The following is a 10,653-nucleotide window of genomic DNA, read 5'->3' as shown; positions in this document are numbered from 1 at the left end:
GAGTATTTATTTAGATAACTTTAAACAGCTTTGCTTGTGGTTGAACCATAGGGATTTAGTGAAAACATTTTAAATAAAAAGGTGTTTTAGCTCTGGTCAGATTGTTAACCTGTATATACATCACAAATGAGTATTTGTTTGGTTTCTGTCCGAGTTCCTGATGTCTCTCTCGCTGTCTTTCCCTCCTACCACATATTTAAAAGGAAACTCTCTTCAAAGCAGTATCTCTTCCAAAAAAATCTAATTCACAGCTTTGCTAATGTTCAGTACAACAATATATTGCTTTTATATAACAGTTCTATATTTTTAAAAAAAATGACATGAAGTAGAAAATTTCAGACACAATCAGGACAAATATTGTGTTTATTTTTCCTTCGTCATTGAAAAAGCTCGAAAAGAAAAGAATTATCTTTACGGATGCATTAAAGTTGACTGTGTTGCATCAGACTGTGTTAAAAATGTTCTGGAACAGTGCGAAGTGCTTCTTCTGGCCGTCTTGTCACATCAACATTCTGAAACAAAAACAAATAAAATATATAAATAAACAAAATATGTTTTATGAACATATTCAGAAATAATTCTGCTCTGTCAATTGTATATGTTATGTTTATTCTGTTATGCATTTGGGTGATTACCGCAGGTTTTTCTCTGTGTGTGTTGACTGCTTGGATGTTAAGGTAAATAGATTCCACTATGCATCCTATATGCAAGTAATAAAATGAATGAAAAAAAAAATAAATAAATGAATAAATTAGGGTTATTATAAAATAATATAAAGCATGACTTCTGATACTTACCGTAGGCCACTGGTGTTAGTTTGAGTACAGTATGGAGAGGACATTTAAGGTACGGAAGTTCCTCTGCAGAAACAAACGAATAAACAAATTTGAGTCGTAGATTCTGAAATTCTAAGAGAGTTGCAGAGTCATGAATTCTAAATGCCTGGTTTTTGTTTCTAACCTGCGCTTTTGTCTAGGAAGTAGGCCAACAGACAACGCATGACTGCCTGGTGGCAGATGACGAGGACATTCTCCTGTCTTTCCAGCTCCATGATGACCGGCTCTAGACGATGTACCAAGTCTTCGTAAGACTGTGCAACACAGAGAAAAAATGTTAGCTTTAAGGTAAACAGGATTTTAAAATGACATATTAGCATCCTATGTTGGCTTCTCACCAATGAATGGTCTATACCATTTATTATTTATTTATTTATTTTAGAAATGGCATTTTAAATAAAGAATTTAAATATAAATTACAACATGAAATTTGATAATTTTCCTATAACAGCATGTGCAAATTTTTTTTTTAAACATTAACATAACCATCTACTGTAGGTTTTGGGTTCCAAGTGACAAATTCACTTTCCCTCTCTTCGTAGAATATAATAGGCCAACCCAATTTTTTTATTTATTTATTTTTTTTTTTAAAGAAACCTTCTTTTCAGCTTTAGCTTTAGCTGTTGCAAAGTACTGGCACTGGAGGCTCCTTCTATAAATGTCTTCACCATATCCACAACTAGACACATTTTTAAATCTGTCAAAGTAAATCACAGATATACTTATATATCTTATTGTAAAGTTTTGGATACAAATACAAAATTCTGTCTCTTGGGCGAGTACAATCATGTACAAACTTGAACCAAGAAACATAAGGATTTAGGAAAAATTTTGCATTCCAGCATTTTAAAAAATCTTACCTCTCCTTTGGGATATCTGTAGCGATACTTGTCTTGATCTCTCATCGCAAACTCCTCTGGGAAGTTCTCCTGGATCTCTTCATAAGTCATCTCCTCGCACACACCCTTAAGAAATAAGATTTTGCCATCATACCACATGTACCTCTGATAGATCTGCTGTAATTAGTGTTCACATGAGGTATTCTATCTTACAGCATCAATCTCATTCAGGGCTTTCCACTGCTCGTAAGTGACCCCCAGAGCTTCGGCCGTCTGTATGGTCCTTTTCAAGTGACTCGTCCACACCTTCAGGTCGTTTATGGACTGATTTCTGATGAACTCTGACAGAGCACTAGCATACTGACAAACAAAGAAGAGTAGTTTAGTCTTTACTAAACAAGCTTCATTATGATTCTTCACACTTCACATGTGGGGGATCTAAAGGTGCTTTTGATGCCGAGGAAGTCTTCTAATGATGATTTCTTTTTCCCAGCAGATGGTGCCATAGAGTTGAGTTAGTGAGTCTTAGCCAAGCTTGAGTGCGTTATTGGCTTATTTTGGGGAGGTTGCACAATAATGCCAATTCTATACAAATGATATCTTATAACAAATGAACATGTAAAGTAAACAATTTTGTAAGAACCTATGCACATGTTTAAGATCAATAATTTTATACATTTGCATTAATGTAACAATAAAAATAATTGAACATATCTTTTTCTTAGAAATATTTGTATCTATTGTAAGCTATAAGAAACACACATTTTAGTTCCACAACATTTATTTTCTCACTATAAAACCTTTTATTGTTATAGTTTTTAAAAAAATATTGTGATATTGACCAATTGACTATCTATCTATCTATCTATCTATCTATCTATCTATCTATCTATCTATCTATCTATCCATCCATCCATCCATCCATCCATCCATCCATCCATCCATCCTTTGGGCCATATACATTAGATCGATCACAAGTTTTTAATGCATATTCTTTCTGGACCTCTGTAGTACCTACAGCTAAAGACTTTTGAGGATGGTTACATACATAAACATCAAGTACAGGAAAAGTGGAATGCTTTGCAAATGTACATTTGGCATTTCTATTTGAATCAAATCTACAGGCCAGTTATAAGAAAAGTTATTTATGAAGCTTCCTTATCTAGTAAAGTGCGTGACCTTACTGTTTACAACAATGAGAGCCACAAAGTAGGCAGCACATTATAGTATGTTGTAATTTAGAGGTGTTTTTTTTTGTAGTTCTAATCTGTGTAAAATTAAAATGTTAAAATCAGCGGCAGTTGTATGAAAGCTTTATGCACAAAGACAAGCGTTATAGATGCATGACACTGCTGCATGATGTTATCCTAATCAGATAACTCCACTCACGATTGTTTCAAGCCGCTACAGTAAAATAGAGCTGTGTAGGACTGTCATAATCTGATTTAAAAAAATGACATCAAAAAGAAACCCAGACTGGAGAGAAGATGAGAGCGTTTCTGCTTGCGGAGGAGGTAGTAAAAAGTAAAGAAATAATTAAAGGAAAATTCTGCCCTACTCTTATCTCTAAAGATAAAAAGAGGGAGGTTTTGTGAAACTATCAATGATGCCTGTCAGTCCCTGGTACTAGAATAAAAGTGTGAACATGTGAAAGTGAATGAAGTGAAGAATGCAAATGAACTGCTCAAATGAAAAAAATCTAAAAAAAACTGTTGTAATGCCCTTATCTAGGGTGACTTTATCTCCATATGCATCTGAGCAGTTGAGGGTTAAGAGTCTTGCTCAAGGGCCCAACAGTGGTAGCTTAGTGGGGGTTGGGTCGGAAACTGGGACCTTCTGGTGAGTGGTTAAATGCCCTAACCACTAGCCCCTTATGTGAAGCAATACTATTTTTGCTGTGATGATGTTTTCAGTTTACTTCTTTTTTACTTCACTCCTACTTACTTACTTAATTGCTTTTACTTTACGTCTCTTTTATTTCTCTTTCTTATTCTTGTTTCTTCTTAATTGTTTTAAAAAATTTTAAAGTCACGAGTGGTTGTAAAAGCTTTTCCATGCATATTGTACTGTGTATGTGACAAATAAATTTGAATTTGAATTTACTCCAGCAATCCACATGAATGCAGAATATTTTTCATTGACTTCCTGCTGCGTTGTGGGAAAAATGTATGAATCTATGCTTGATCTGTGGCGCTGCAAGAGCAACAAATGTTTCATTTATTATTACCGACATTGCCAAATTATCACTGATGCAAAGCTTTATCTTTGCCCTTTGTTCTTAAAAAATTTTAGCAATCAACTTAGGTTCTATAGAAACAGCAACGTTTATTGATGGACCAGTTGGACCACACAAGACCTGTTTTAAGAAGAATTCCATTTTTATCTTTTTATGAGCTCAATGTCATTCAGTGTTACCAAAGCGTCTCTCCTCCACACACATCTCTGCCTAAACAGAATTTCCTCACAACCAATTAAAACACCTCCAGAGAATTTTTCTAAGAATTTTGTGGCAATTTTCTATGTTGAGATGCTTAGTAAACACAAGCCGAGAACTTATAAATGGTGTAGAAATCTTATATAATGGTTGGTTTGGACAAGTGTTTGGTTGACCATACACTTATCATTAAAAAACCCAACAATATGTATATGACGCAAATATTTGCTACTGTAATTTGTGTTTAACTGTTGCCAGATTACGTATCTTAGATTTGAAGCCTTGCGTTTTAACATTAAGCACTGATAAGATTAAGGACACAAATTACTTTTTGTACATATAATGATGCTCAAGGACAATATGTTTGGTAACATCTTTAAGGATAGTGAGTATATATATGGTCTAGCAGGGCTAAGCTTTAAGAGAAAAAGGCAAAAAGACATAAAATTAGTCATCCCAACCTAAATACTTAATCACTCATCGTCTATACTTTATACTGTATGCAGGGTCGCATTGGCATCTGGAGCCTATCCCAGAGCGAAGGGTACACCCTGTACACGGTGCCAATCCATAGCAGGGTACTCACACATACAAACACTCATTCACACACTACAGGCAATTTGAGAATGACAATCAGCCTAATCTGCATGTCTTTGGACTGTGGGAGGAAACTGGTGTACGCGGATGAAACCCACCAAGCATGGAGAGAACATGCAAACTCCATGCACACAGAGATGGGAATCGAACCTGGCCGGAAATCAAACCTGGACCCTGGAGGTACAAGGCGACAGTGCTAACAACTAAGCCATCGTGCTGCCCTCACACCAGGTTACTTGCTGTTGAATGTCTTATGGTGGATTTTTATGGACTTTTAAGGTGTTCATAATGTGGACTTTTTTTAAGGTGGACCTTAAAACTAACCTTCATAAGGCGTGCTACCTCATGATTTAATGTTTTGCTCAACCTTAATATTTTAGTGGTCAATATGTTGTTAGATATTTGATTTAAATTTTCCATCTAACACTTATTCATTATCCTTAGTATCAGTGAAGATATCATTCAGATTTCACAAAGCAGATCTTGTCTAACCCTTTTGCCTTGTGGCGAAAGGCCAGAGTCCCCTCCGATGCGGCCCAGCAGGTTCAACTCGCTCTCCCCGTGCCTACTGAGGTAGATGGAGCGTGGCGTAACATGGATGTTCATGAGGTAGTATACGATTCGGCTTTGGATGTGGTCCTGCACTTTATTCACCAGATATCTGGTGCCCACGTTGAAGATCTTAATGTAGGACAAATTCCTAATGCATAAAGGACAGGAAGTGGGAAAAAACTGATTGAAATTCATAAATGGGTAATTTCTATAATCTGTTGTTTTTTAAATGCTTGTGAGATTTTTAACCTGTCATTTTCATCATCAAGGGTGATGTAAGTCATCTTGTAGCATTCAATGCGCTTCAGGAAATCATCCACCACGTTGTCTTTGTCACAGTTCTCGTAGTCAGGGCTGCTTAGTTTCACTTCCTGTCAAAACCAACAAAAATAGATTTCAGTGAACATTTTTTTTTTTTATTAAATATCGCATTAGATTAGAGAACATTAAGTTCTTGTACTGTCCCTTACCATTATATTTGCCTCAATGATTTCTGGGTCATCACAAATCGACTCGATAAAAAACACCTGAAAATAAATGATTTACTGCTGAAGAACTGTGAGAATGAACATGCTATTTGTTTTATACTTGGAGAAGCATTAATTCTTCTGTATGTGTGGGAAGCCCTGCACCTGCCTTGTAGCCTCTCTCGCTGGCAAAGCTGGTGATGATTTCTCTTCTTTCCTTTGTGGTGTTGGTAGCATCAAACACCTGTGTAAAATGATTTCATTAGACATTGCTTCAGCTTCATCACTTCATTATGTGTTTTTTCTGTTGTTTAAACATTCAAACAACAGAAAAAAAGATGGAATGACTAGGAAATGTTTTTTGCTTTTTACAAAGTCAGTGCAAATATTAACCTGATATTAAAATCAAGCTGAATTTTATGATAAAAAGATTAGCCATAATAAAATAATAAGGAAATATGGGTGTTTTCACATTACTTGGAGCTCGAAATCTGATTTTACTGTTGGATGGTGATTAGATAAAATTTTCTTGTGCAGTATTTTTTTTTTTTTTTTTTTTTTTTTTGCCAATTTAAGCCAGTGACTCAATATTGGCATAAAGACCTATTACAAGATACAATATGTATGCGCTTATTTTATGAGAAAAACACATTAAAAACAATACATTCTTTTATTAATCAATAAAACCTGTATTTGTAACGATGGTAAAAGTGCAACAATGTTGCTTAGTATTTAAGTCAAAATTGTTCTGCACATAAGTTAAAATTCCTTGAGGTAATACCCATAAAAATGATTAAAGCAGTTTTGGGGAAAATGTAGGATATTAGTGTGTTTGCATATATTTACATGCATTCAAATGTATTTACTGTATTTTACTTTTTTAACTAGCAGGAAGTTTTAAAGGTTCTTTCCCACATTGGAAGAGCAAAATCCATCCTCTATACAGTAGCACATAATCTGTGTAGGGCCACATGGTGCCTGGAGCCTATCCCAGGAAACTGAGGACACAAGGGGAGCACCCTGGATAGGGTGCCAGCCCATTATAAGGCACAAGCACACAGTGTCTTTGAACTGTGGGAGGAAGCCGGAGTACCTGAAGTAAACTTACTCCCCAAACACACAGAAGTGAGATTTGAACCCCTAACTTGGAAGTGTCAGGCAACAGTGGTAAGCATGTTGCTTCCATGTCTGTCTTTTGCTTATATTGCCATACCAGTACTGTAGCTATAACTATAATATTAGTTACAATTGTATACTCGAATTTTGAGGCATGCACTGTAAATGGCAATGTACATAAAAGTCTGTGGTACTGTGCTTTAATAAGCAGCTCTATCGTTTTCCCTCTTACTCACTGCTACTTGTCCATGCTCCTTATTGAAGTAGGTGGCAATGTCCTTGAGGGCCTTTAAAACACAAGCCCTGTACAAAACAAAACGACAACATTACCATACAATAATATTCCATGCACAAGCTCTTCCTGTGCATTCATTACATGTATAACTCGTTATGTATTTACTATTAATAAATGAATATATAATATATCTTGCGACATACCTGCGGATCTTCATGGCCTCTTCGTTATCTGGATGGAAGAATTCATAGTTTTTGTAACACTTGACTGCTTCTCTTCTGTACTGGCCCAAATTAAAGACTGCAAAGAAACATATTTTTAAATATCTTACAATCTTAGGATATTCTTAGGTTTCCTACTCAGAATTGGTTTTTTCTTCAGTTTTGCAACAATGCCTGATTTCATCATCGTTTGCTGAAACATTGACTCATCCTTTTATATCCTAATCGACCACAATCAGAACTATGCCTTAATGCATTAAAATTCAGTCCCCTAAATTCAGTTCTCATATGCCGCAAATAATAAAAATCCCTACTCCTTTATAATAATGTTATTATTGTATATCTAACCAAATCATATAGGTAATACTAAGTAGTACTCTGGTACTACTTATACTTGATCAGCTGGTTCAGACGTGGCCCTACAGGAAGCAGATGGTTTGCATGATATGCAGATACAACAAGTCTTACCAATATGGACCCAACAAGTTCATATATTTGCAGTATTAGTCATGGTTCAGACACTAAAACCATATGGAACCTACATTTTCTGTTACAGATTGATTAATCACCTTGAGTTGGCACCCCAATCCAGTTGAGGTAGCGTGTAAGTTTCCTGGAGATATAAGTCTTCCCTCTGGCAGGCAGCCCCACCATTACAATCATAGTTGGAGAGTTTGTGAACTGGGGTCGTGACGCTGCAGAGTAATCAATATCATAGTGAGTACAACAGTGTATTATCGTCATAGGATAAGACCTGTACCAGTTAAAGAATCCTTATATGACAAAAACGTTACGTATTTTCTCAATGTTTAAAAAATGTATAGCATTGGTTGAAGTAGTTTGATCTGATAGGCTTGGTCAATGAGTGACAAATTCCTATCTCATGGTCCCCACAAGGAAAGCATGTTGTTTTCTAAATAGTAAACTATGGTTGACCAAGGACCTGGAAGAACTGGTAAATAAACAGACTACAAGTCAGGACTCCAAATGGTAGCAGTTAGAACTCAAGAAGTTACTAATTGAAGGCTTTATAGTGAAGAACAATGTGAAGACTCTCCCAGCAGGCCATCCCACCCTACTACCCTATACCTAATCCAGTTCTTTTGTTTCATATGTTTTCTTGAGGCAGGAATAAATCCCAACCCCACCCCCTTTCTTCTTTTCACACTCAACCTATGATTCCCCCACTGAGGACTCCACCTTGTTGACCCCATCAACTTTGTTCTGATGGTCTGAAGGCTAACTGAAGAGAGCTGGGGGTGTGTTGGAATCAGCCCCGGGGTGCTCTAGTGGAATGCTGCAGTACCCGCTCTTTCTCTCCCTGAAACGGAAGAAATCTCCCTAGCTCACAAGTATTTCCTGTATGGCTGGGACGAAAAAAACTTTGATAGACTAGACAGCAAAGGGATATGACCTTTGGTGCCAGCAAATAAATATTAGTGTGACGGAACAGCTGGACTGGACTGATAATGCTGATGTGCTGCACATGAAAAAACAGATTGTACTTTTTTATCAGTCTGTTGCAGTTCTCTTTATCCCTGTGGTCATTTGGTAGGTCAAAGTCACTGCAGGGGATGGCAATTGTCGCAAAGACATTCAGGAAGCCCAGCGCTATTAAAGGAAGTTGAAATTCCTGAAGGCTGTAACCATGAAAAGGATTATATCCTTATATATGGTGAACATTTTGACAAATTTTGCACGTGGCTTTATATCCAGGAACAACTTTCCCAACAAAATGTTTATTAAACACTATTGGGGATTAGGCTAACAGAGCTAACAGGGCTAACAGATTCCCCATGCTCTCTCACAGCATGCGGTCCTGCCCCCCATTTCTCAGGAAGAACATGTGAGTCACTTAAAGAGCAATCATTAACTTGCAACACTATTTAAACTTTCTGGCAAAATTTGCTGCAAAATTTCTGTAAGTGTTTAACTAATTTTTTCCACTTGTGAGGGTCCACATTTGCAGTTTGTGACAATAATCAAACATGTGGTTTGAAAGCATAACTGAAACCATAGCAATCAATTAAAGAAGGAACAGTCTGCTTGTTCATGATAGTGCATGACAATATATCACCCAAACTGAAAAAATATTTAGCAGTAGTCTGTTACTGGAGATGTGAATTCTCCACTAAGCCCTAAAGAAGTAGCGGACTAAGACCAAAAACACATGATGAAAAGAAGAAAAGAGCAAAAACAATTTTTGGTTCACACTCACAGCCTCTCCTTTGGCCCAGTGAGCCTCCAGCCCCAGGGACCCAGATTTTCAGCAAGGGGGTCTGCATGAGTTCTGTCTTTTCTGTAGACATGTCATATAACATTTAACTTGTTCTCCGTCTAAGCCTAAAGTCATCAAGTCACACAGTCTCACACCCATACACAAAGCAACTCCTGTGAGTCCAGCTCCTTCTGAGGTCACCTGACTGTTGCCTTGGAAAAGGCAGTATGGGGAGGGAAAGGAGGAGGAGACTGTGATAAGAGGAGCAGTAAAGCAGGTCTATTGGATTGACTCATAAACCATCTGGAAACACCAAGACTTTAGGTTCAGTTGTGTCCATATCACATCTATCAAAAACGACCAACAGCATCTGTTTCCGTGTACCGTTTTAAAAATTTGTATTTGTATGCAAACTAGACAGTTATGACCTTAAACTGGAAGTGTAGGTGTTTGGTTGTTGCCAAGAACTGTTTTTCAATCATTTTGTTTTCACCACATATCTAAAAAAAAAAGAAGAAAAAAAAAAAGGCACCCAGATTTCCTACAGAATGCAACATCCGGTCTTTCGATTGCAGGTAACTGTGGTTATGAGTTATTACACACCTTTTTTTTCTTACTGTCACTTTGTGCTTTTGTTGATTAGGCTGTCCCCTCCCCCAACCGAGTCACACCAACACTACAGGCATGCTAACCAGTTCAGTTTATGACATCAATTGGTCATGGTCATGTAGATTTTTTTGTCTAAAAACTCACAGTTGCATGAAGTTGACTCGCAACTTTAAGATACCACAGTTTCGTGTTATTATTTTGTAATTGCAGAATTAAAAGTTCCCGTTAAATGATATTAACTTGCTAACAAAAGATTGTCACAAGGTCACAAATACAAGACAAAAACTTTTCTTTCTTTCTTTCTTTCTTTTTACATAAAGTAAAGAAAATCCTATTTAAAAAAAAAAACTAAGATATGCAGTTATTTTTCTTTGTATCTGGCCACAATCATTTCTAAACAAATTTAGATGGTTTTATTTCCCAATAAAGTAAACTTGTAGCTTAATTTAAGTCAGTGCATCCCGAACGAATGCTGCAAATGCATTCAAATTAAAGTACATGTTTTTGCTTGTCTTGCAAGCTTTATATC

General features: G+C 36.6%; 1 protein-coding gene across 2 annotated transcripts; it reads right to left on the bottom strand.

Annotated features, from left to right (window-relative positions):
* Nucleotides 1-345: 345 nt before the first annotated feature.
* On the bottom strand, nucleotides 346-9,689 carry pfkfb1 (6-phosphofructo-2-kinase/fructose-2,6-biphosphatase 1). 2 transcript variants are annotated; one of them, XM_053483197.1, is made up of 14 exons: nucleotides 9,516-9,689; nucleotides 7,867-7,992; nucleotides 7,280-7,376; nucleotides 7,078-7,144; nucleotides 5,895-5,969; nucleotides 5,729-5,785; nucleotides 5,508-5,629; nucleotides 5,199-5,406; nucleotides 1,889-2,035; nucleotides 1,697-1,801; nucleotides 961-1,090; nucleotides 798-860; nucleotides 636-700; nucleotides 346-512 (listed from the first exon to the last, which is right to left on the bottom strand). In XM_053483197.1, exons 1-14 carry the CDS (start codon nucleotides 9,616-9,618, stop codon nucleotides 453-455), a joined length of 1,425 nt encoding a protein of 474 aa, XP_053339172.1. In that variant the 5' UTR covers nucleotides 9,619-9,689; the 3' UTR covers nucleotides 346-452. The 2 variants fall into 2 exon arrangements, with proteins under 2 accessions (XP_053339172.1, XP_053339173.1); XM_053483198.1 differs by lacking the exons at nucleotides 7,867-7,992; nucleotides 9,516-9,689 and having other exon boundaries at nucleotides 5,891-5,969; nucleotides 7,280-7,344.
* Nucleotides 9,690-10,653: the final 964 nt, after the last annotated feature.

Source organism: Clarias gariepinus, chromosome 22 (genome assembly GCF_024256425.1).
Source record: "Clarias gariepinus isolate MV-2021 ecotype Netherlands chromosome 22, CGAR_prim_01v2, whole genome shotgun sequence".
Lineage (NCBI taxonomy): Eukaryota > Metazoa > Chordata > Actinopteri > Siluriformes > Clariidae > Clarias > Clarias gariepinus.
Note: the sequence above shows the minus strand (reverse complement) of the source record. Positions and strands in the feature narration are given on the sequence as shown.

Bases quoted from the DNA above. Each gene is read 5' to 3' on its own strand.
- pfkfb1 (XM_053483197.1), bottom strand. From the start codon at position 9,618: ATGTTATATGACATGTCTACAGAAAAGACAGAACTCATGCAGACCCCC. The intron at 5,970-7,077 runs GTGAGTAAGAGG...CATTTTACACAG, and splicing joins AGGAGCATGGACAAGTAGCA to GTGTTTGATGCTACCAACAC. The intron at 5,407-5,507 runs GTTAAAAATCTC...TTTATGCATTAG, and splicing joins CTTGATGATGAAAATGACAG to GAATTTGTCCTACATTAAGA.